The 22,966-nt window shown below is 46.0% G+C and overlaps 1 protein-coding gene across 2 annotated transcripts in view; it reads left to right on the forward strand.

The window, feature by feature from the left end:
• The first annotated feature begins 19,725 nt into the window (after positions 1-19,725).
• Positions 19,726-22,966, forward strand: part of Gnptab (N-acetylglucosamine-1-phosphate transferase subunits alpha and beta) — a 70,786-nt gene continuing 67,545 nt past the window's right edge. Inside the window, exon 1 of one of the 2 annotated variants that reach the window (XM_055627803.1) lies at positions 19,726-20,035. In XM_055627803.1, coding sequence (XP_055483778.1) covers positions 19,919-20,035 — 117 coding nt within the window. In that variant the 5' untranslated portion in view covers positions 19,726-19,918. The remainder of the gene's footprint in view (positions 20,036-22,966) is intronic. The other variant, XM_055627804.1, reaches the window with a different exon arrangement.

The following is a 22,966-nucleotide window of genomic DNA, read 5'->3' on the forward strand; positions in this document are numbered from 1 at the left end:
AATGCAGACTACTTAAGGGTCATCCATTTTGCTGGTCATAAGGAGTACATTTGCATATATGTCTATTTCTTAAATAAGACTGTTTTGAGGAAAGCCAGCATAATGGTTCATTTCAATTGCCAACTTAACAGTATTAGGAAATAACTAAGCATTAATGTTACACATTGTGAATGTGTCTCTAAAGCTATTTCCAAAAAGGCTTAGCTAAGAAGGGAAAACTGACCCTAAATACAAGTGGCATCATCCCATGGTCCCAGAGTGAACTAAAAGGAAAAAGATAGCTGAACACTTTCTCCCTCCCTCAGAGCTACAGATCAAGCTGGTCTGCTGCCATGACTTGTCCGCTGTGGTGGGTTGAACTCCTTCAAACTATGAACCAGAATAAACCCTTCCTTCTTTAAGCAGCTTTTTTTCTTGGGTGATTAGTCACAGCAGCAAGAAAAGTAATGAATGAGAACTAGCTACATAGACTGCCGGTACCAGGAAATACAGAGGCAGTTAAGTCCAAGGCAACATCAAATGCAAAGATTTGTCAACAAAGCTTGTGTTAGGTTTCAGGAAGTTAAAAGGATTAGCCATTGTGATGAAAGAGGGGAGGATTGCGGTGCTATGCTACTCAAAGACCCATAGCCAACAGCAAGGCACCTGGGCTTTCTCTTTTCTCTTCTACTTCTCTTTACATTTACTTATTTACATATTGTGTGTGCGCATGCATGAGAGTGTGTGCTCTGGCCATGGTGCATGTGTGACGGTCAGGGGGCTATTTATAAGAGTTGGGTCTCTCAAGCCTAGGTCATCAAGCTTGGCAACAAACTACTTTAGCCATGAGCTGTCTTGTGGCCCCCAACCTGGGCTTTCTCAAAATCTGCTCACATGTCAAACATTAGCTAAGAGACACAGGTCTGCCTTAATTGGTCTTTGTAAAGACTTTGTTCATCTTATAGAATTTGGAATAGGCTGGTCAGTTGGGGTTTTTTGTTTTGTTTTGTTTTGTTTTGTTTTATCATCTTGACTGCCGGGGCCAGCCGGGCAGAGTCGGGCAGAGTCGAAAGGTTCTTGAGTTGGGAGTGAGGATTAATATTATTTAAATAAACACACAGCACACAGGAAACTTTTTTAAAGTTCAAGACTCGACAGCCACAGCAAAAGGCAGGCTGCTGCAGCAAGCAGTGCAAGCAGCAAGTCTCAAGTCTCTGCCTCCAGCCCTCTGTTTCCTAACATTTAGATTTCCCACATTATACTTGCTTTTTGTGAAATCTTAGGGCTGGTTCATGCTCCACGTCCTCTAAGCTCTCTCCTTTAGCTCTGCCCTCCTCGTGCTTTCTCCTCGAGCTTTCTCCCGGAGCTCCTCCTCCTTCTCGCCCCTTCCTGTTCTCTCGCTCCTCCCCTCTTTCCTGTCCTCTGACTCCTCCCATCGCACAACATTGTATCTAGTTGCTTATTTGACTCCTGTTTACACGAGAGTCGGCCTTCTTCTGCAGTAACTGTAGGCCTGTCTTTTTATTGTAGTTTCTAAGCCAGAGTAGAAACATCTCAGAACAATGGTTTAATTTGCACAAGGAGCCTGAGGAAGAGGTGTGATCCTCACAAGCTATCCTACCTGCTGTCACAAACAAAAGGAGATGGACTTGCAAGTTTTCTGCCATTAGTAAAGGCCTCCCAAAAGCCATCTCTCCACCGGGATTTAAATATCAAAGCAAGCCACTGGAGTCACGGCTCCGACACTTGACACAAGCAAGCTAGGGTCATCTGAGCAAAGAGAACTTCCACTGAGAAAATGCCTCCTTCAGACTGGCTTGTGAGGCTGGGCTGTGGGTCATTTTCTCCGTGAATGGTTGATACAGCAGGGTCCAGCCCACAGTGGATCATCTGCTCCTGGCCAGGTGGCCCCAGGTTGTATGAAAAGAAAACTGAGCAAGCCGTAAAGAGACAGCCAGTGTGCAGCATTCCTCCACAGCCTCTGCTTTGGGCCCTGCCTTGAGTTCCTGTCATGACATCCCTCCATGATTAAGCCCTTTCCTCCCCAGATTGGCTTTGGGCAGTATTTTATCACAGTACAAGAAACCAAACTAAACAGGAAAAGATGGCAATTATGACCCATGTGACAGTAGTCATGGGAAGCTGGATCTCTACATAGATCAATAACCCTAACTAACTCTGTGTGTGTGTGTGTGTGTGTGTGTGTGTGTGTGTACAGCATATGGTATCAAACAGCCCTGAGAGCACACAGCTGCTTTCTCTCTCAAAGGCTTGCCAAACTACAGATCTTCCTAAGTCCTCATTTTACAGATGGGTGCCACTGCGCCCATCTCCTACTTCTGTATTTAAAATAATACAAAATATTTTGACTTTGCATATTTCAGTTATTTTCCCATGAGAGATACTGCCTTGCCAAAAGAGCAAGTAAATATCTTAACCTCTCTGTAAACATCACTCACTTGAGAGTATGACATTGTTTTCTTTGCCCCCATTAGCAAGGGTGTGTCAGTCAAATATCACTTCCTTTTTCCTTTGGAGCTACAAACTACTGACCTATACTGCCTTTTATTTAGTTGTTGTATCAATTTATTAGTTACCCACTCCAGTTTCTAATTTTCCCTTCTCACTGATGGAACCCAGATTTATTCTGCCCTCCTCTAAAGGACTACTAGATCTTAGCTTCCCTTCCAGTATGGCTGCTATTTAACTTGATTTGGGGCCATGCATGAAATAAGAAGTATTTCACAGAATCCATAAATATACTGTTTTGGGGATGCTGTCTTATAATACGGTGAGATGACTGGATCTCAGCGGCTGTCTTTAAAAAGAGGTTTTACTAGTGGTTGGGGTTGGGGCAGATGTTTCCAGGTTCTCCATCTCATTGTAAAAAACTAAAGACTCACGCAGATTTGCAAAAGAAACAAGGTAACTTTATTTGGAACTAAGCAATAGTACAAATTAAAAGGGGTTGTACTGACTGGGCATTACCGTGAATGCCTTTAATCCCAGCCCTGGGGAGGCAGAGGCAAGTGGATCTCTGAATTTAAGGCCAGCCTGGTCTACAGAGTGAGTTCCAGAACAGCCAGTGCTATAGAGAGAAATTGTCTTAAAATAAAGAAGGAAGAAAGAGAAAAAGAAGAAAAAGAGAAAAAGAAAGAGAGAGAGAAAGAAAGAAAGAAAGAAAGGAAGGAAGGAAGGAAGGAAGGAAGGAAGGAAGAGAGAAAAAACAGAATCAGGAAACAGAAGCAGAAAAACAAACAAAAACCCCATGATAACAAACAAAAAAGGGATACACTGTCATTGGGCCACATGTCGAGGCTCCCATGATTGTTTGGGTTCTTTTTATGGGGTTCAAGGAAAAGGAGAAGCTGAGTACTAGGGAGCACAGTTTTGGTTGTTCTCTATTTTGAATGTTAGGTTAGTTTACGTAATTTATTTTTCTTATTATGTTCCTTTCCATCTGATTTTAATCAAATGTATTCCTAACTACACATGGACATAAGATGTACCCAGTTCAGGCTGGTCTATTCTTCCTATCTGGACACCCTGGGAATAGGCTGAAGAGAAACAGTCTACATTGTTGCTGAGGGGTGAGGAAACAGCTATTTCAGGGCTGAGAGTACCAAACTGTGGCCCAGTGAAGAAGGTGCAGCAGCTAGATTACAAGTGTTTTGTTCCAATAAAGGGCACATAAGGAAAACCAAGTAGGGGCCCAGGCTCAACTACCTTCAATGTTTGTCTGCCTCCAAGCCATTAGCCACAGCAGAGGAGAAAATGCGTGCCCTTCTGACCTCACAATACACATTGAGCAGCCTGGATTGTCTTGTTAGAGTTCTTATATGAAAAACAAAACAAACACAAAAACGTCTGTCTGCACAAACCACTATTATTTGAGGAGTTTTCCTTTTACACACAGTCTAACTTGTCTAACTAACACTTGTCTCATCAACTTAGTTATTCCCTTTCCTGTGTCAAAATCTTAATTGATTTAAGAATTCTCTTTCTAATACACCAAACCCAAAGTATTTAATTCAGCAGCTGGCCGCACTCCTAAAGAATTGAGTGTAAATTCACTTTGCTAAATATCTTTGAAATGCTATCATAAGTCCACTTGTGAATTATCCCCAAATTTATTTCTTTTAAAAATCTAGATTTGCACATGCTTAAAAAAATGCTTTAAATGCCTTGTGTGTTCCTTCTACTAAATCATGACATTTTTCCAAATCCAAACCACAATTCTTTTGTTCCTTCCTTACACATTGCTAACTTCAAGTGGTATACTGGGCCTGTAGGCAGCCTAGTGAGCCCAGCACTCAGGGGGCTGAGGCAGGAGGGCCCATCAGTCAAGACCTGCCTGAGCCATATAATGAACCCCTGTCTCAGAAAAATAATAAATAATATTATGTGGCAAGATCAGGAAAGCTAGCTGATCGTGGTGGCACATGCCTATAATCCCAGCACTCTGGGAGGCAGAGGCAGGAGAATCTTTGTGAGTTCAAGGCCAGCCTGGTCCCACAAAGTGAGTCCAGGATAGCCAAGGCTACACAGAGAAATCTTGTCTCGAAAAACAAAAACAAAAAAAAATCATGAAAGTTGAGAAAAGACTCAAGAAACTGACTTAGGCTGAAGAGTTAGGTAATGAAATGTTACAGACTGGACCATGGAACACAGCTGGGACATTAGAGAATGAAGTCTGTCCTCGAGGAGTGCCAGTACACAGATGTTCATTTCTTGTTTTATGAGTGTGCGATGGTTATGTAAAGTATCATCTTTAGGAGAAATATTGGGAAAGGGTAAGCACAACTCTCATTAATCTTCATTGAAATTAACCCCCAAGAAAATGTTTCTTCTAAAAGGAATGACAGTAGTTTATTTGCTATGAACTCAATGTAAAGTTCTTTAAACATAACACACACACACACACACACACACACACACACACACACACTATCGTTCTAGAGATTGAACCTAGAGCTTTGTAAATGCCAACCACATGCTCTTCCACCAAGTCAAAACCCCTGGGGTAAGTTTCTCATATTTCAAATTTCACACTTCAAGCCAGCAGTGGTGCTCCTTATAATCCTAGCACTTGGATGTGGAGGCAGAAGGATCAGAATTCTTGCCAGCCTCTAGTATATAGCAGGACAGCCTGGCTGTGTAAGACCTATCTCAAAACAAACAAACAAACAAAACTTTTATATGTTTTTAGTGTCTTAGTTGAAATTGGGAGAGCTGTCACACATATCCAAGATCCTAGTGTATCTAGACTAGATCCTAGTAGACCTAGTATCAGCAGATCCGGTGTTTGGGGCGCACCCACAATTCCTAGTGTTCACCCTCTTGCTGTTTCTCCACCTATCAGAGAACACAGAGAGCAAGCAAGATCTTTTGGTGTTTTCTTTTAAAGAGGACATGTGATGGGTCATCTTGGTTATCAACAAAGACCTCGAATCAACTAAGAGATGAGACTCTGGGCAGGTGTGTAAAGATCCTCCTCAGAAAGGATTAAATAAGGTGGGGCTCCCTGAGAGAGCCCTGCCCCTGCGGAGGGAGGCCTGTGTAGAACCAGGTCGGAGGAAGAAAGCATCTGCTTTCACACTTGCCTTTGCTTCTCCCTGGAGACCATAGCTTGGATTCCCGTGGCTCCTTCTGCAAACTGTTGTCAGCAGACGTCAGACTCCAGCTTCTTTGGCCTTCCAACAACTCAGACCAATGGCTCTCTGGCAACCTTCAAGGCCTTTCGCCCCAAATCGGGGCTGGTGAGGTGTGCCCCCAGCTTCATGGATTGAGCAGCTACTGTGCTCTCCGCCTTTTCACTTCCCAAGCAGCCGTGGCTGGGCTGTTCTCTTACCCCAATCCCCTTTATAACACACATGCATTTTGTTGGTTCTGTTCCTTTTGAGAATCCTGCATAGTGCGGGGCACTACCTCGGCCACGATTAACTCCAACCCCAGGACCCAACTCTTTCCCAAAGGCTTTTCCTTCTAATACCATCCCACTGAAGGTTCAGGTTAGGGAAGACAGCACAAACATGGAGTCCATGACCATTACTTTACGACAACCATATTACTTTTTGTAACTATGTGACAGAGGAGAAAACATACCGTATTAGTGAAGAAAAGTTGATTTTGGCTCAGGGTTTCAAGGAAAGGCATCGCAGCAGGGAAGGCACAGCAGGGTGGCTCTGTCGGTCCTTGGTGAGAGGACTTCAGATTGTAGCTGACCAGGAAACTGACTAAGCATGTGAAACCATGGGCTCAAAGGCCCAGAGCCCCAAGGCAGCAAGGCCCTTCCACAGCCTTCAAAGTAGCACTGGAAGCTGGAGAATCCGCATTCAGCGTGGAGGTTTTTTGTTTGTTTGTTTGTTTGTTTGGTTGGTTGGTTTGGTTTGGTTTTTCCAAACAGGGTTTCTCTATGTAGCTGTCTGAGAACTCACGCTGTGGACCAGGCTGGCCTCGAACTCAGAATTCTGCCTGCTTCTGCCTCCCAAGCGCTCAGATTAAAGGTGTGTGCCACAGCACCCATTGGAATGTGTAGGGTTTTCAATCCAAACTGTAACACATATATTATGGCATAGCTGAGGAGGTACCCACCTACAATAATAATAATAACAACAATAAAATCCCACTTTACCCACAATGACTGCTTTCTGGGAAGGAGCTTCTCTAGCCAGGGCTTAATTTTCACACCCTTTGGAGATAGAGAAGATCAGAACTAGTTGCTTCCCCAATAGAGACTGGAAGGGGTGGAAAAAACTCGGATGCGCCTTCCTATCATGTCTTCCTTCATCTGCTGGCTCAATGCCCATGCCTAGGTGCCTTGGAAGTCACATGTCATTGTCCCTGAAGGACTTTGTGAGGCCAAGAACCCCATCCACAAGCCACAAACAAAAACAAAACACTCATTTGGACACACCTGACCCTCTAATTTCGTCTAAGGAGCCTGCACAGGGTTAGCATTACATGGCCTCTCGAGATTCACAACAATTACTATGAAAGAGTAGCTGCTGCTCCTGAGTGCTGGCAGGCAGACGGGAGAGAAAGAGACGCTGTTTGTGCACTCTGAAGAGAGTCGGAACTGGAGATGTGACGGCAGTGAGGAACAGCCTGATGTGAGCAGCCGACACTGCCACCCGAGGCCATGGAGATGATGGGGCCCATGCTGCCACCCAGGGCCATGTCTAGGTTAGTGGCCCTAACCCAGCAGGAGTCTGTGTCGATGTCTGTGACCCATGTTATCACCAAGGGCCCGAGGAAGTCCCTGGTCTGTGCTGTTGCCTGAGAAGCCGAGCTGATGTTCCATCCACCCTACCCCCACCCCCCAACAGGCATACCCCCCCCCACACACACAAACACACACAAACACACGCACACACACCACGATCTCTGAACTGCTGGAGCAGGTGAAGGGACCAGTCCTGCAGAATCTCCAAGACACAGGGCAACAACAGAATATCTGGGAGGAGGGTTGTGTTTGATAGCATAGCAGAAGCCAGAGGCCTCAGCCCACACCAATTATTCAGTGCAATGAACAGCAAGCTGTTTGAGCAAAAAGGTACTCTGTGTGATACACCATGGAACACTGAAGCTTCCACAGCAAAATGTTTTCTATTGTTTTTTATTTTTTTTGCTGGGTACGCTAAAAGGGTGGAGGTTAGATATGGAAGGACTGGGAAATGAGTGGGATTAAGATGCATGATGTGAGATTCACAAAGAATCAATAAAAATAGATTTAAAAAACAATTACTGAGGATGCAGCTCAGTTATAAATGTCATGGGCATGTGAAAGGCCCTAGATTTGATATCTTCCACTGAAAATGAAGATTCCAAAAACAAATACAGAAGAATTAAAAAGGGAGTAAAAGAATCGTGCGATCCACTATGTTTAGGATTAAAATGGTATCATAATACAATGCTTTGTATCTTTTTGGTTTGTGACCACAGTTCCTGGTGGCAGTTCCATCCCAAGCTGAGACATTGAAATTCTTATCTTTTCCATTCCAGCCTTTGGCTGACCACAAAATAATTCTCTGCCTACTTTATCTGATATTAGGTCATAAGCTCCATTGCAGAAGGCCCTTGCCCCTACCCCGGAGGGATGAATGCAGCAGAGAGACCCAAAACAGCAAGGAAATACACAGGCCTCCCCCGGTTCCCTGCTCACTCTGTCAGTAGCACAGGATCATTGCCGTCAGTCCAGTCCCGCTTCAGCGTGGTTGTCGGTCACTCCTGTATGTTGAATTCTCCCCAAAAGTCCAAAAGGAGACACATGTGATACACTGTCCACACCGCCAGCCCTTGGGGGCTGAGGCAGGAAAATAGAGTTTGAAGCCAGCCTGAACTAGATTATTAGACCATGTCTCAAATGAAGAGGGGAGGAGGAAGGAAGAGAGGGAGGGAGGATGGAAGAGAAAAGAAATCAATCTAAGAAGGAAAGGAGGTAGAAGAAAATATCAGTTACATATACACTTTTATATATTTAAGAAAAAAGTCAAAATACCCTTTCTCAAGGGGTGTCACTTAGTGTAGGATATCAGATCCCATTGTGAACTTCAAGATAGTGAACTGTAAAAACCTGTTTTTAGTTGTGGAGTGGCTCAGCCCTAGCACACACCTTTAATCCATGAACTTTCTGTCCACAAGATTAAAATAAAGTTAACCCTATGTCAAGAGTGGGAGCAGGTAACCAGCTGACAGGGATTAGCAGAAAGGAGGGCCATTGAAGGAGGGTGTTTAAGAGAACGTGAAGGAGGAGAAGGAGCTTTTTGGCTTTTTTTTTTTTTTCTTCTGGGATGTCAGCTGAGTAGGAAGGTCATCTGGGTACTTTCTCTGCCTCTCTGATCTAGCAGATTTTCACCCCAGCATCTGCCTCCTAAGTCTTTATTGGTAAAATAGAACAGTGGGATTTTGTTCATTATAACAGCAGTCTGTCTTTCTCCTTCAGAAAGTCCTCTGAAACACACTTATTTGGGTGTATGTGCACCACTGCTCTGAAGTGAATAACTTCAGCACGCACCATGTCTTTAGAGAACACCATGGCAATGACTCTTTTCCCGTCTCTGTGATACAATATAATACTTGTATAAACAGCAACTTGGGGGAGTTTATTTTGGCTCACAATTTGAGGGTACAGTCCACCGTGGCTGGGAACTCATGGCCCCGGGAGCCTGAGGCAACTGACCATACTGCAATCACAAGGAGTAAAAATGCAGGGATGGAGAGAGGTTAAGAGCACTGGCTGCTCTTCTGAAGGTCCTCAGTCCCCAGCAACCACATGGTGGCTCACAACCATCTATAATGAGATCGGCGTCCTCATCAGGCATGCAGATGTGCCTGCAGGGAGAATACTATATACATAATAAATAGATAAATCTTTTTAAAAAAGAAAAAAGAAACTTAAAAAAAAAAGAGCAGGAAATGCTCGTGTTCAGGCAGTTTTTATCTTTTCACACAGTCCAGAACCCTGTGCCATGAGAGGATGCTCCCCACACTCGGAGTCGGCCCCTACCACCTCACTTAATCTGATCAGACAATGCTTCACGGTGTGTCCAGAGACTGGACTCCCAAGGGACTCGAGACCATGTCAGGTCGACACCATCATCCATCGCAACCGTATGTGGTATTAACTCTAGTCTCCTTTTTGGTACGTGGTGCTGGGACTCCAACCCAGGCCCTTGTCCATGCTTTCTTTCTGTGATCAGGAGAAATGTAAAACGTGCTCTTGATGGGGATTTCATCGCATCCTGTACATGTGCTGTGATCTCTGGGAATGGATCCTTTCAAAATAGGGAGCCAGGACTGGAACCGGGCAGGTTGCCAACAATTACCATGTGAGTGACTGGTGCTGTGTGCGTGTGTGTGCGTTCCTGCATGCACACGCTTGCATATTCTTTCCATGGTGAGGTTCCTGAACCATGAATGAGTTCTGGGCTCTGTTCCCAGATAGGCAGGAAGTCACTCTTCAATACAGAAAGTAAGGAAATTTCAACATGTCCTCAACATGTTTTGGAGCAAGATAGAGATTACACCATGAACTTGATTTTCCTGGCATCTAAACTATCTGTACTCACTTATTTTATATAGTTAATCTCCAAAGATGTGGATTTTTAGATGTTCTTTGGCTTAACTCTGTTTTTTCTCGATGTCTTTCTTCTACATGTAGGCTCATTCATGGCCATGTTTCCAGGTGTGGAGCCATGCTTGACGCAGGAGCTTTGTGGCTGTTTGTTGAGCTCCCTCGCCATCCCCCAAACCAGCCTTGAGGAAGTCCTCCCTACCGACCCAGATGTTTGGCCTTGAGCCGCATCTTCGCACCCCAGGGCTACATCTCTCTCGCCCACGATGTTGGCCTGTTGCCCACTGGACTCTCCAGTCTCTGAGAGTAGAAATTGAACCTGCTAAATTTCTGTCTCCAGTGCCAATAACTGATACAGATTAATCAATTAATACACGTTTATTGACACAATACATGAAAGCAAAATATATGAACACTTGATACTAGCTTAATCCTATTACCAAGACAATCTGACTTTATATATTTGTACACACCAGCTGGCTATGATTGGCTCATAAGAAGGACTGTGGTACTGAGCATAGGAGTCAGAAGGGTGCCTCACAATTGTTCGTCACTCCGGTTACAGAGGAAACATCGCCCTCTTCTGGTCTCTACAGGCACTGCATGCATGCTTGTGCAGATATACATGCAAGCCAAATACCCATACACATCAAATAAATTGAAAATAAATCTTCAGGGCTGGAGAGATGGCTCGGTGTTTAAGAGCACTGCATGCTCTTCCATAGGCTTTGCATTCAATTTCCAGCATCCACTTGTCAGCTTACAACTATCTGAGACTCCAGGCCCAAGAGATCTGGTCCTTCATTCTGCCCTGCACAGACACCAGGCATGAATGTGGTACACAGACATGCATGCAGAGAAAATACCCACACATATAAATAGAAACAAAAATAGATTAGGAGGAAATGTCAGAGAGAGAGAGAGCATCAAAGTCCTTCATGACCATTGCAATGATAAATCAGTTATTCAAGTCATTACCATTTAAGGCACTTGAACATGCTACTTCTTCACTTTCATAATAATTTCTGGCAATTGGTTTTTATTAAAGCTAAGAAAAAGTATTTTTAAAGAAATCTGGGGGTTTCCATTATGACAATGGACATGAGAATTTCTTGTAAGTTTCAGTTTTTTCCTCCTTCCTCTTATGCATAGTTTCTAAATTAAGTCACAAATCTAGGAACTCATATGATCTGAGTTTCTCAATTTGGCTAACCTCAAATCTTTACTGACTTCAATAGTACTGTATAGGGCTTTTCTTTTCTCTGAAATTTATCTCCAGTTGTTATTATCTATTGAAATCCCAAGGGGTGGTGCTATCATTTCTAAAGACCGAGACAACACTGATTTATCTGCCTGTTAGCATCCCAAATGAAGTCCTACGTGATACAGACTTCACAGAGTGGAAGGAAAGAAGGACCTCCGTCTCTTTTCTTGATAGTCTATAAGCATTGAACAATACTTGAAAAGAGGCCAGGGAGACGGCTTTCTGGGTAAAGGTATTCATCACCAAGCTTGAGACTCAAGTTTGTCCCCAGAGACCCACATGGAAAGTGGAGTAAACTGATTCTCACAAATTTTCCATGTGTGCTTGGGTACACAAACACACTTTTTAAAAATCTTGAAAAGTGCTGAGGAAATGACAGGAATATCAGGCCAGCAGCAACCGCTTGCCCCATCTCCAAAATCTAAAGCAAGTTTGGGGTAGGCAGGGGGCTGGAGAGATGACTCAGAGGGTAAGAGCTTTTGCTGCTCCTGAAGAGGGGCAGAGTTCAGTACCCAGCACCCACATCAGGCAGCTTAAAAGTGCCAATAACTCTAGTTCCAGGTGGTCCGATGCTCACCCTGTCCTGGCCTCTATAGACACCTACCTACCTACCTACCTACCTACACACACAGACAGACACACACATACATGCAAAAAAGGCATACACACAAATACAAATCTAAAATGTCTAAAACAATTTTTGGAGGGAGAGATTTCTTTACTAATGTATTTTATTTTACTATACGATTAATGCTTTATTGAGTAGGCCATAACCCAGAGTTTAAGATCAGTTCAGTTAAAAACACATTGGTTGAGGATTTTTAATTTGCCAAACACTGTACTTTGTGATTAAAGATATACAAAGAGAACAGCCAGTGCCTGAAAACAAGGTCATGCTGTTCAAATGAACCTTATTTGTCTAGGAGAAGCTAGGTGGTCCTAAGTGGCAGGAACACACAAGGCTGGGGGAAGAGGCTGGGTTACTCCCTTCCTTCCTCCCTTCCTTCCTTCCTTCCTTCCTTCCTTCCTTCCTTCCTTCCTTCCTTCCTCCCTCCCTCCCTCCCTCCCTCTCTCCCTTCCTTCTTTCCTTCCTTCCTTTCTTCCTTCCTTCCTACCATTCTTCACTTTACATCCCAATGTATCCCCTTTCCTCCTCTCTTCCTGGCCCCACTCTCCCTCCCTCTTCCCTATATCCTCCCTTCCCTACCCCTCAGAAAATGGGAGCCCCCACTACCAACCCAGTCCAGCACATCAAGTTGAATCAGGACTGAGTGCATCTTCTTCCCCTGTGGCTTGGTGAGGCATCCCCATCAGGGGATAATGTGTTAGCAGGCAACAGAATCCATGTCACAGACAGCTTCTACACCCCTTATTAGGGAATCCACATGAAGACCAAGCTGCCCGTAGGGGGCATCTGTGTAGGGGGTCTAGGTCCGTCCATGCTTTGGTTGGTCCTTCAGTCTCTGCAAGCTCCCCTCTCCCCCTTGGCCCAGGTTAGTTGGCTCTGCTGGTCTTCTTGTAGAGCTCCTGTTCCCTGGGGGAAAGATAGAAGAGGATGGATTTTTACCAAGAAAAACAATAGGGAGAGTTAGGTCATAGGGTGTATTGTTGCTTGACTGGTTGATTTTGTGCTGATAACTAAAACAGCTCACAGAGGACAGAGATAACACTATTTCACTAGAGATAGTGTTGGGGGTAAAGGGGACTAAGAAATGTTAGCCAGATGGGGAGGATCCCAGCACTTGGAAATCGAGGACAGGAAGAATCAGGATTCAGCACCAGCTTTTTAGCTATGCTGAGAGTCTGAGGCCCAGCCCAGATGATGTGAGATCCTGTTTAAACAGAAAAGAAACACCAAACATGTAAGCTATGATACTAGCTTGTGAGTGAAGAAAAAGAATTTGGTGGCCGACTTCTGAGTGGAATAAGGAAAAGAACTAAGGAGACAGAGCTTGTCTCTTGTTGCATCAGAGGCCCAGGGATCTTAATCATTAATGGAGCCACAGATGATAAGCTTGGCGGGGTTAGGCATTTCGTTTTAGAATATATAGTCAAGTGCTAGGTGGTTGGGAATTAGAGGTGCCGTTAGAAGTAGGGAGACCACTGTGGAGCTAACGCTGTCATGAAATCCAGAGGAGGGAGATGGGGAAGGTGAGCTGGGGCAGATTAGCAGACACTGGCAATCTTCACCCAGAATCCGAGGAGAGTAGTGAGAAGCTGGCGGGCTGGACTAGAGAGTGAAGGTATTAGAGCAGATAGCGCTGCAGACATAACAGAAGGGGGGATACCCCAAAGTCATAGAAACTTTATGGCCCTTGGTTTTTTTTAGCTGGTTAATCTGAAATGCCCTCTACTGCCCCCAACTGGTGAGTGCCTTGAATGCTGAATGCGGTGTATAGGAATAAAGGCCTGCTTGCCTAAGTAAGTCACTAGGGGTGGGCCTTCCAAGGTTATGCCCTGTCCTCCTGTCCCCCCCCCCCCCAGGTTCCAGCATGCTTTTCGCTTCCTGGTTGGCTGGGAAAGCCGCTACTCGCATTTCTAACTACCGTGACAGACTAAAATGTCTCTAAAATCCTAAGCCAAAAGAAACTTTTCCTCCTTTGAATTATTTTTGTCAGGTATTTTGGTCAACTGATACAGCTGGCCTGAAAAATATTTTTGCTCTGAACAGGTGATGTGTCTTATCTGTGTAGTTTTGAAGTTCCAGAAGCTGAGGCAAAAAGATCATTTTAAGTTCAGAGCCAGCCTGGACTACAGAGCCAGGCTGGACTACAGTGTTTCCCTGCTGAAAGAGAGAGAGAGAGAGAGAGAGAGAGAGAGAGAGAGAGAGAGAGAAGAAAGAAAGGAAGGAAGGAAGGAAGGAAGGAAGGAAGGAAGAAAGAAAGAAAGAAAGAAAGAAAGAAAGAAAGAAAGAAAGAAAAAGAAGAAGTTCTCTGACCTGGCTGTCTGACACTAGATCATCCTCTCCCCACCCAGCGAGGCCCTTGCCCATCTGGAGGAGGAGAGGCTCCTTGGAGAGAGAAAGGGGAATCAGAACAGACAGAGCTTGCTGGGCTTCCCCTCCCCTTCTAGAAGCAATCATGTGTGATGATGTCTCTATAAAACCCAAAGGGGTCAGCTCTAGAGAATTTCTGGGTAGCTGAGCACAGTCTGGTTCCTAAAAGTTGATACACCTGGAGAAGGCTTGAGGCATGCAAATCCCCTTCCGTCTCTTCCTTTTTATCTTTTTCTTTTTGATGGTGGAAATATCAAACTCAGAGCTGACACATGCTTGACAAACCCTCTATTTGTGGGCCCTGCTGCTCTGAGGTACAGTCTCACCATCCTGCCAGGGTAGTCTCAAACTGGTGATCCTCTCTCTGCCTCCTCCTCCTGAGGGCTGAGACTATACAGGCGTGAACCACCACGCCTGGGTCCTTGGTTTGCTTCTCTGTTGCTATGATAAACACCATGATGAAAAAGCAAAGTGGGGAAAAGTGGGTTTATTCCACGTTACAAATTATGGCCAACCAGCCATGAAAGCCATGTCGGGAACTCAAGACAGGAACCTGGAACACCGCTTGGCTGGCTTGCTTTGTATGGCTTGTTCAGCATCCTTTCCTAAGCAGCATGGGACCATCTGTTCAGGGATGACACTGCCCAGGGTTCGGAACCCTCCCACATCAATTACTAATCAAGAAAATGCCCCACAGACACGCTCACCAGCCAATCTGATGGGAGCGTTTTCTCAACTGAGGCCCCATCCTGCCAGGTGCTAGTCTAGCAGACAAAAACTAACAGGCATACTTGGCCAATTTGTAGCCTTTGGTTGCAAAGGCTACACGCAACCATACCATCAACACACCTGCTATAATAAAGCAGCAATGTAAGTATGTTATTCTCTGTGAGCTGCTCAAGCAAAGTAACTGAGCCCGGTGAGACAGGGGTTGCACCAACTGTGTGAACTCCAGTTTGTACGCTGTCCTTAAGCACTGAGAAACCTGGGTTTTTGACTGGCATCTAGAAGTCCCAGGGCTGATCACTGAACCGTTGGGGTCTGTCACTATGCTAGTGTCAGAGATTATCTGGAATGGAGGACATCCGGATGGTGTCTGCTGTTGTTTTGGCATCACAAGTCGTCCGTGTCGATTACGGTGTGAGAGTAGGTGGAAAACGAAGTGTTGTTTGTTGAGGCAAGTTCTGACTGTATAGACCAGAATGGCCTTCAGGGTTGTGCCAGTAAGCAGTTGGCGACTTTCTGTTTCAAATCTGCACCTCTAAAAACCAGACCTGCGCGTTAGTGGTGATCGCTTTGCTGTGGCTGTGGTCCTAAGATTGGCCACTAGAGGGCGATAAAGGTATGTTGCAGGAATAAAAGCTGTTGCATCCTGGCCTTTCTAGTGTGCGGCTCTTTCTCCTACGGTGAGTGTGAGATCAGCACTGGCACTCTGCCCCAGCCATGCGTGCCCAGGAAACAGTCTCCTCATGACCTTGCCACCTTGGCGTGGCTTTGCTGACTTCCCTGCCATTCTTTCCCTGATGGGTTCCCCAGGCCTGACATCTGAAGCAGCATTCTCCACCCCACCAACCCACCAGGCCCCCACCCTCACCCCGCCCCTGTCCCCGATCCATCTCAATATTGCTAGACACATACATACTCGGTGAGATGCAATCAAATCAGTGCTCATCGGGAAAGGTTTATAAGAAACAGTGCAGGAGGCCCAGGGTTCAGTCCACTTACACTACAAAAGAAAAATACTGGGGGAAAAAGTAAACTAAGTTACAAGTTTGAGAAACACAGCCAAGAGCATCAGAACAAACTGAGAAGAACAGAGAGCCATAAAGACAAAGAGCACAAAACATTAAAGTAGACCACCAGAGAAAAGGGTTGGGTTGGTGCCAGGTGCCTGTAATCCCAGTTGGAAGGCAGAGATAGACAGATCAAGAGTTCAAGGCTCACCTGGCTACACTGGGAGTTAGAACCCAGTTGAGATTACTTGAGACACTGTTTAAACACCCTCGTGCCCCGCCCTCCCCATCCCCTGTCAAAAAACAAAACCAAAAACCTGGTAACTCCCAAACCAATTAACAAAACAAAACAAAAAACATGGGCAATAGGATAAATTAAAGAATATGCAAAATGAAACAAAGTAGAAAACAGAGGAGTTTGTTTTAATTTTCTTTTGTTTATTGAAAGGGTACCACTATGTAGACCAGGATTGCCTTTGAATTTATAGCCTTCTGGCTTTACAGGTGTACATTATCTTGTTTACTGCAGTAGAGATTTCTGAATGAGGGTAATTGCCCATACAAAAACGATCCAGGAGCTGGGCAGGTAGTTCATGCCTGTAATCCCAACATTCAGGAGGCAGAGGCAGGTGGATCTCTGTGAGTTCAAGGCCAGCCTGGTCTACAAAGTGAGCCCAGGACAGCCGAGGCTACACAGAGAAACAAGCATACAAACAAAAAAGGACTCAGGGAGGCCCATGCAAAATTCAGTTTATTCACATAAGACACATGGAGGCCTAGAGCAGGCAGTTTCTTGTGGAGGATTTTTGTTTTGTTTTGTTTTTACTTTGGATGTTGATTTTTCATTAAGTATGAGTGAAGGAGACACTCAAAAGTGATTTTTGTTTCTTTGTTTCGGTTTTTTTTTTTTTTTTTTTTTTTTGTTGTTGTTTGTTTTTTGAGACAGGGTGTCTCTAGGTAGCCTTGGCTGTCCCAGAACTCACCTTGAAGAGCAGGCTGGCCTTGAATTCAGAAATCCACCTGCTACTGCCTTCAGAATGCTAGAATCAAAGTATGTACCACCACTGCCTGGCTAAAAGTGATTTTTTTTTTTAAGGCTATAATTCCTGAAGTAAATTTCCTGAATGTTGGGTTCATTGAGAAAGCTGGTGTAGAGAGAATGGATGAATAGACACCTGTTTTAGTTCTGATACCATTAACTGGGAAATATTGTCTTCCGACTTCAGACAGGCAGGCAGCCTATTTCATCTCCAAATCAAGCAGACTTTTCAGGCACTAGCCTAGACCCATGGATATGTATTCTCATGTCCGACCAAATGGCTTAGGTATCATAGCAGATCAGAATATAGGGCATTCAGATAAATGTGAAAAAACATTTCAAATAGTGTTAAGTATTTCCCCCAAATTGCATGAGACATACTTCCTGTAGACATACGCATTGATTTTCTTTTAAGGTTGATTTTATTTTTATTTTACGTGTGTGTGTGTGGGTGTGTGTGTGTGTGTGTGTGTGTGTGTGTGTGATTTGTCTGCATGCATGTTTGTGTACCATGTGCAAACAGTCCCCTCAGAGGCCAGAAGAGGGTGTTGGATCCCCTGAAACTGGAGTTACAGATAACTGTGGACCACCATGTTAGTACTAGGACTCAACCCTGGTCCTCTGAAGAGCAGCCAGTTCTCATAACTGCACAGTCATCTCTCCAGCCTTTCTCTGTTTTTCCGAAATGCAGATTTAACTTGGTATTCCGTATCTGCCAACTCCTCTGTCACTGGTCTCACTTTACTGCCTCAGAACTTCCCCAGTTTGGATTTCTTCACTGCCTTTAAGAGAAAGTTCTTTCCTTTTATATTAATTAATTAATCTTGAAACAGGGTCTCACCATGGAGCCCTCCCTAGCTTTGAATTCGCTATGTAGTGCAGCTGGCTTTAAACTCAGAGACCTGTCTCCTTCTGCTCCCTCAGCGCTGGGATTAAAGGTGTACACCACCAACCCCAGTTAATAACCTTTATCTCAATATGATCTTCAAGGCCCTGCCAAAGTCTCTGGCTTGCTGCACTTCTGACTGGCTTGCCTTCAAGCTTCAACATGGCCTGTCCTGCCTGGAAAGTACCTCCCTTCCCACCTTCTCCAATCCTTAAGCCTTTTCTCCCATATCCGGTGCTGGTTGGTTTTCTATTACTGTAACAAATGCCAGAGGTTGTCAATTTAAAAACCATGAAGGTTTATTTCAACCCGCAGTTCTGGAGCTTTCAGCCCTTCACCTATTGCCCCCTTATTTGGGGGTCGGACACGGCCTGATGCTAACTTACAAATAAGCCATGCCTTTGCTGGTTCCCCTGCTGTATGTTCCCTATTTGTATCATAACATTTAGTTCCTATCTAGTGGTTTCCGTATTTGCCCTCCCAGGCAACAGCGCCCAACTTTAGTTGTTGTCCATATACCTGATAGATACCTTCCACTCTGCCAGGCATCAAGTACTGTCTCTCATGTAGGAACCAATGAAGGTGAGTTTCAGAATATTAGTCCCAAAGGTCTCTCAAACAACATGACAAGTGTATAAGGAGGTCAGGGCGGGCCGGTACAGCATCTTCTTTGACACGTATAAATCATGGTTTCTTAGTTAAGTACAGAACAGATATTTTGTTGGTAACATTTGTTTTTGTCCTTTACTTTTGGTGCGGGGGTGAGCGCAGGTCCCAAATTAGGCAAACTGAGTCACATCCCCGCCTGGATGAAGCTGGGTGTACAAGACTGTTCACGGCGTTGTCAGCGGCAGTTCCCAGAGAGAAAAGCAGCACCGGCCTTGGAGATCCCACCAAGCCAAAGTTACGGAGCTTCCTGATTGTGCAGAGCCGCCGTTGCTGCACACCCGAGCCAAACTATCTTGGATTCTTTTGAAAGCCATTCATGTGTCTATATCTGGCCTAATAACCTTGTGATGATGCACCTTTTCCGCTGTATTTCAGGGTGCGAGAAATGGCTCAGCAGATTAAGGTGCTTCCAAGCCTGACTACTTGACTTCAGTTCCCGGAACCCACAGCATGGAGGGACAGAAGCGATTGGCCGTCATCCCATGCACACACAGCAGTGCCCATGCACACACAAACACATACGCAAATAACTAAAGATAGAGGGTTTCACCTACCAAAAGCTAAGGCATCAGATAGTATGTAAACCCGTTAGTTTTCTCTGCTTTGCAGCAATCAGTCTACCTGTGACCTCAAGAATGTATTTGGTAAATGCAGAGGTTGGTGACTTTCATTTTCTTTTTCCTAAAACTAATTAAGCCTCGTGTAAAACCGTCCAGCGTAGATGATGACATTTCGGGCAAGCTGGATGTGTGCTCCCTAGCCACGGTCACTTCCATTTCGCTCAAGAATAAACTTGAGACAAGCGCCGTGTTTTTGACTCAGCAGCACTGCCCGTCGGGGTACGGCGGCGGACAGCCCGGTCGGTCACCTGTTGAGCGGGGTGGGTCCCTGGGTCGCGGGCCGGGTCGGACCGGGAGGGCAGAGCCGCAGCGCACGCGCAGAGGGGCGGCTGCGCGCCTGCTCTGGCCCCTCCGCCCTCCAGGTGGCGCTGGCGAGCCGCCGGCCCCTCTCCGCGGCCGACCGGGGCGGCGCCGGCCGCCTTGCGGGGCCTCGGGTCCGCCTCCGCCGCGCCGAGGGCGTGGGCTCCGGGCTCCCGGAAGCGGCGGCCGCGGCGTGGAGCCCAGCGGGCTGTCGGTCGCCGGAGCGACCATGCGCGGCGGCCGGGGGCTGTGAGCGGAGCGCGGCGGCGGCGCGGCCGGAGCCCCTGAATGGCGGCGGCTCGCTGAGGCGGTGGCGCGGCGCGGGCTCCTCCGAGCGTGGGGTGGCGGGGCCGGGGTGATGCTGCTGAAGCTCCTGCAGAGACAGACCTATACCTGCCTCTCCCACAGGTATGGGCTCTACGTCTGCTTCGTGGGCGTCGTCGTCACCATCGTCTCGGCTTTCCAGTTCGGAGAGGTGAGTAGCGGAGCCCGAGCCCCGGAGCCGCGAGCGGAGCCCTCCCTGGACCAGCCCCGCGGCACCGGCGCCCCTCGTCTCCCTCCCGCCTCCCCATCCTCCCTACAGCCTGGGGACCAGCCCTGGGCCCACCGGCCCGGCGCGGACCGCGCGCATCCTCTACCCGGCTCGGCTGCAGCAGCTGCGCGTCCCGGCCTCCCATGCTTCGGCAGGCTGGTGGTCCCCTTCCTTCCCCGGACTGTCCCCGAGAGTCCTGCAGTCATTTGGCTTTTGCTCTCAGGCCTTGCGCCCGTGAAACTCCCGGCTAGGTTAGAGAGGCAGTTGGGATCTTTCTGTAGGGAGCCTTCGTTCCTTGGCCCTCCTTCTGATCCAGTCCTCCGGTGCCACCCTAGTACTCTTCCACCTTTAGCAAAACAGCTTGTCTTCCTAATCCCGTTTCTTCTGGGTCTCAGACTTGGTCTAAGAGGCACCTGGGGTTCTGCATGCGAATTTTGCGCGGTTTTGCACGTGAATTTTGCAGAGTGAAAGGGGATTTTTTAAAAACTTTTTTTTTTCCTTTTTCACAATTGCTCTGTTGTTTTGTTCAGCCGTATGTCAGCGGGTGGAGGCATTACTGCACACGCTGATGGGAAAGCACCATGTGCAGGGCCCTTGTCAGGTGACTAGGACTGCCTGCCAGTCTTGGGATCTTGGACTCCTGCCCCAGACCTCTTGGGAGCCAGCATGACCCTTGCGTCATGGGACATGCTAATAGTTTTTAGATCAAGTCGCTGGTCCTTCTTGGCTTGACACCTGCGCTTAATTCATGAGCAGCAAAGCAGTTTGGTTAGATTGCAAACTCTTCAAAGGGCACAGGCAACCGGTTTAGGGAGGAGGGAAGCACCAGGTTAAATGAATTTTGTGCTCCTTTGGAGACATACCTTGAATGGTTTTGGACTGAACTTATTCTCTGGGTTAAATCTCACAGTTATTTCATTCTTAGTAGTCTGATACGGAGTTCTCTATGCTAAGTATGCAAAGCGCTATGCGTAGGTCAGTCATGGCACCACGGCTTCCGGAAACAGAAAGAAAACTTGTGCTTCCAAGGGTTGGACATTTGTCTCCCTGTTTTATTTCTTTGCTTTTGTTTTAGCAAGGGGTGTAAAGGGTTTTATGATTAATAGAATGCATTTATGAAACAGTGCAGTACAGGCCTGTGGTCTTCTGTGGAGGAGGTGCTATCTACCATTTTAAATGCCATTCCTTTAGCCCAAGCCACTGTGTGCAAATGAGTGTTTGTTTAGTGCCTGGCTGATATGGTATGTTTCTAAGTGTGTTTTTTTTTTTGTGATTCTAGGAACTAGGGGGAAAAATACTCTTATAGGAGAGAATGAGAACATCGCAGACTTTTAAGTGTGGAATATTTTCTTAATATTACCCTGCCTCCTAGTCTCTCTTTGTTTCGTGTACTGTGACTTGATGTGTTAATGCATAGTTAGTGTCGTACTGCTTTTGGATGACTTCTTTTTTAAGACAGAATCTCACAAAATTGCCAGGCTAGCCTAAGGCTCAAAGTCCCCTTTTCTCAGCCCTTCCAAGTACTAGGGCTTTTGGGTTATGTTTTTAACCTGGTTCATTTTAAGTGAGCTGGTTTTTAACCATACTGTAAAATACATTTGTTATGGCCTTGAACTTCCCACACATTTTTATTTTATTTTGAGATGGGGGGGGGGTCCTCACCATGTAGACCAGGCTGGCCCGGAGATCCCTCTGTAGATCAGATTGGCCTTGCACCTGCCTCTGCCTCCAGAATGCTGGGATTCAAGGTGTTTGCCACAGTGCCTGGCTTGTAAGCACAGATCTTAAAGTTTAGATCAAATAAGAGAAATGGAGAGTAAAAAAAATGTCACAAGGTAGCTGGCCTGTGTTGGGCTGGAGGGCTGGGTAGACCCACATTGGATTTGACCAGTGGTCCCAGTTAATACTAACCATGGTAATAACAAACATAATCCTTAGTAGCCCTTCTCTTAATTGCCTTCCATGCTTTTATTCTTCACAGATCATGTGATATGACGCTATTGTTTCACCCACCACACAGGTTGTGCAACTGAGGAATGTGCATAAGTTAACACAGCTAATTCATGCAGACATGTACTTCAAACTTAGACAACTGGATTTGATGCCAGCATCAAAGTAACACATTTTTTTGGAAGGTCTTCATTACGTTTATGTTGTGTGCATGCGTGTGGGTACACGTTCGAAACACTGTGCATGTGTTCTCTCTCCACTCTGTGGTTCCTGGGGAACAAACTCAGGCACTCGGGTGTTCCAGCAGCCCAACCAGGAAGCCAGCTCATTACCACCACGCTTCCGTCCACTGCTGGGAACGGAACCTGTGACCTGGTGTCCTGGGCAAGCGCTTTCCCATGGCGCCTCACCCGATGTTTCTCATGCAGCCCGGCCCGGGCAAAAATATCTTCTTACCTGGGTTGTTGGTGGAAGTTAAGTATGTGCAGTGCTTCATCCACGCCATTGTTAAGCCACAATAGTAGGTGCTCTAGTGTAATCAACACCAATTGTTCTGTCTCGGTCTTCACTTGATGATGTAAGAAGCAGCAACTTGTTAACTAGCTGTAGTGCAGTTAACAGTGATGAACACAGACATTGAGACATCACTGTTGGTGTGAGTTTGTTATTTCTCCCTCTTAGTGTAAGAGGGAAAGGGGGTATTTTTTTCAAAGATTTTGTGTGTGTGTCTGAAGATCGCTTGGTGCTGGAGTTACTGAGCTGGATCATGAGCAGCTCAGTACGGGTGCTGGGATCTAAAGTCCGGTCTACTGGAAAAGTAATAAACTATCTCTCCAACCTCTGCCCTCTCTAACTCTCCCTTCCCGCCACCACTCCGTGTGTGTGTGTGTGTGTGTGTGTGTGTGTGTGTGTGTGTGTGTGTGT

Source organism: Psammomys obesus, unplaced genomic scaffold (assembly GCF_907164565.1).
Source record: "Psammomys obesus unplaced genomic scaffold, mPsaObe1.curated_primary_1811, whole genome shotgun sequence".
Classification (NCBI taxonomy): Eukaryota; Metazoa; Chordata; class Mammalia; order Rodentia; family Muridae; genus Psammomys; species Psammomys obesus.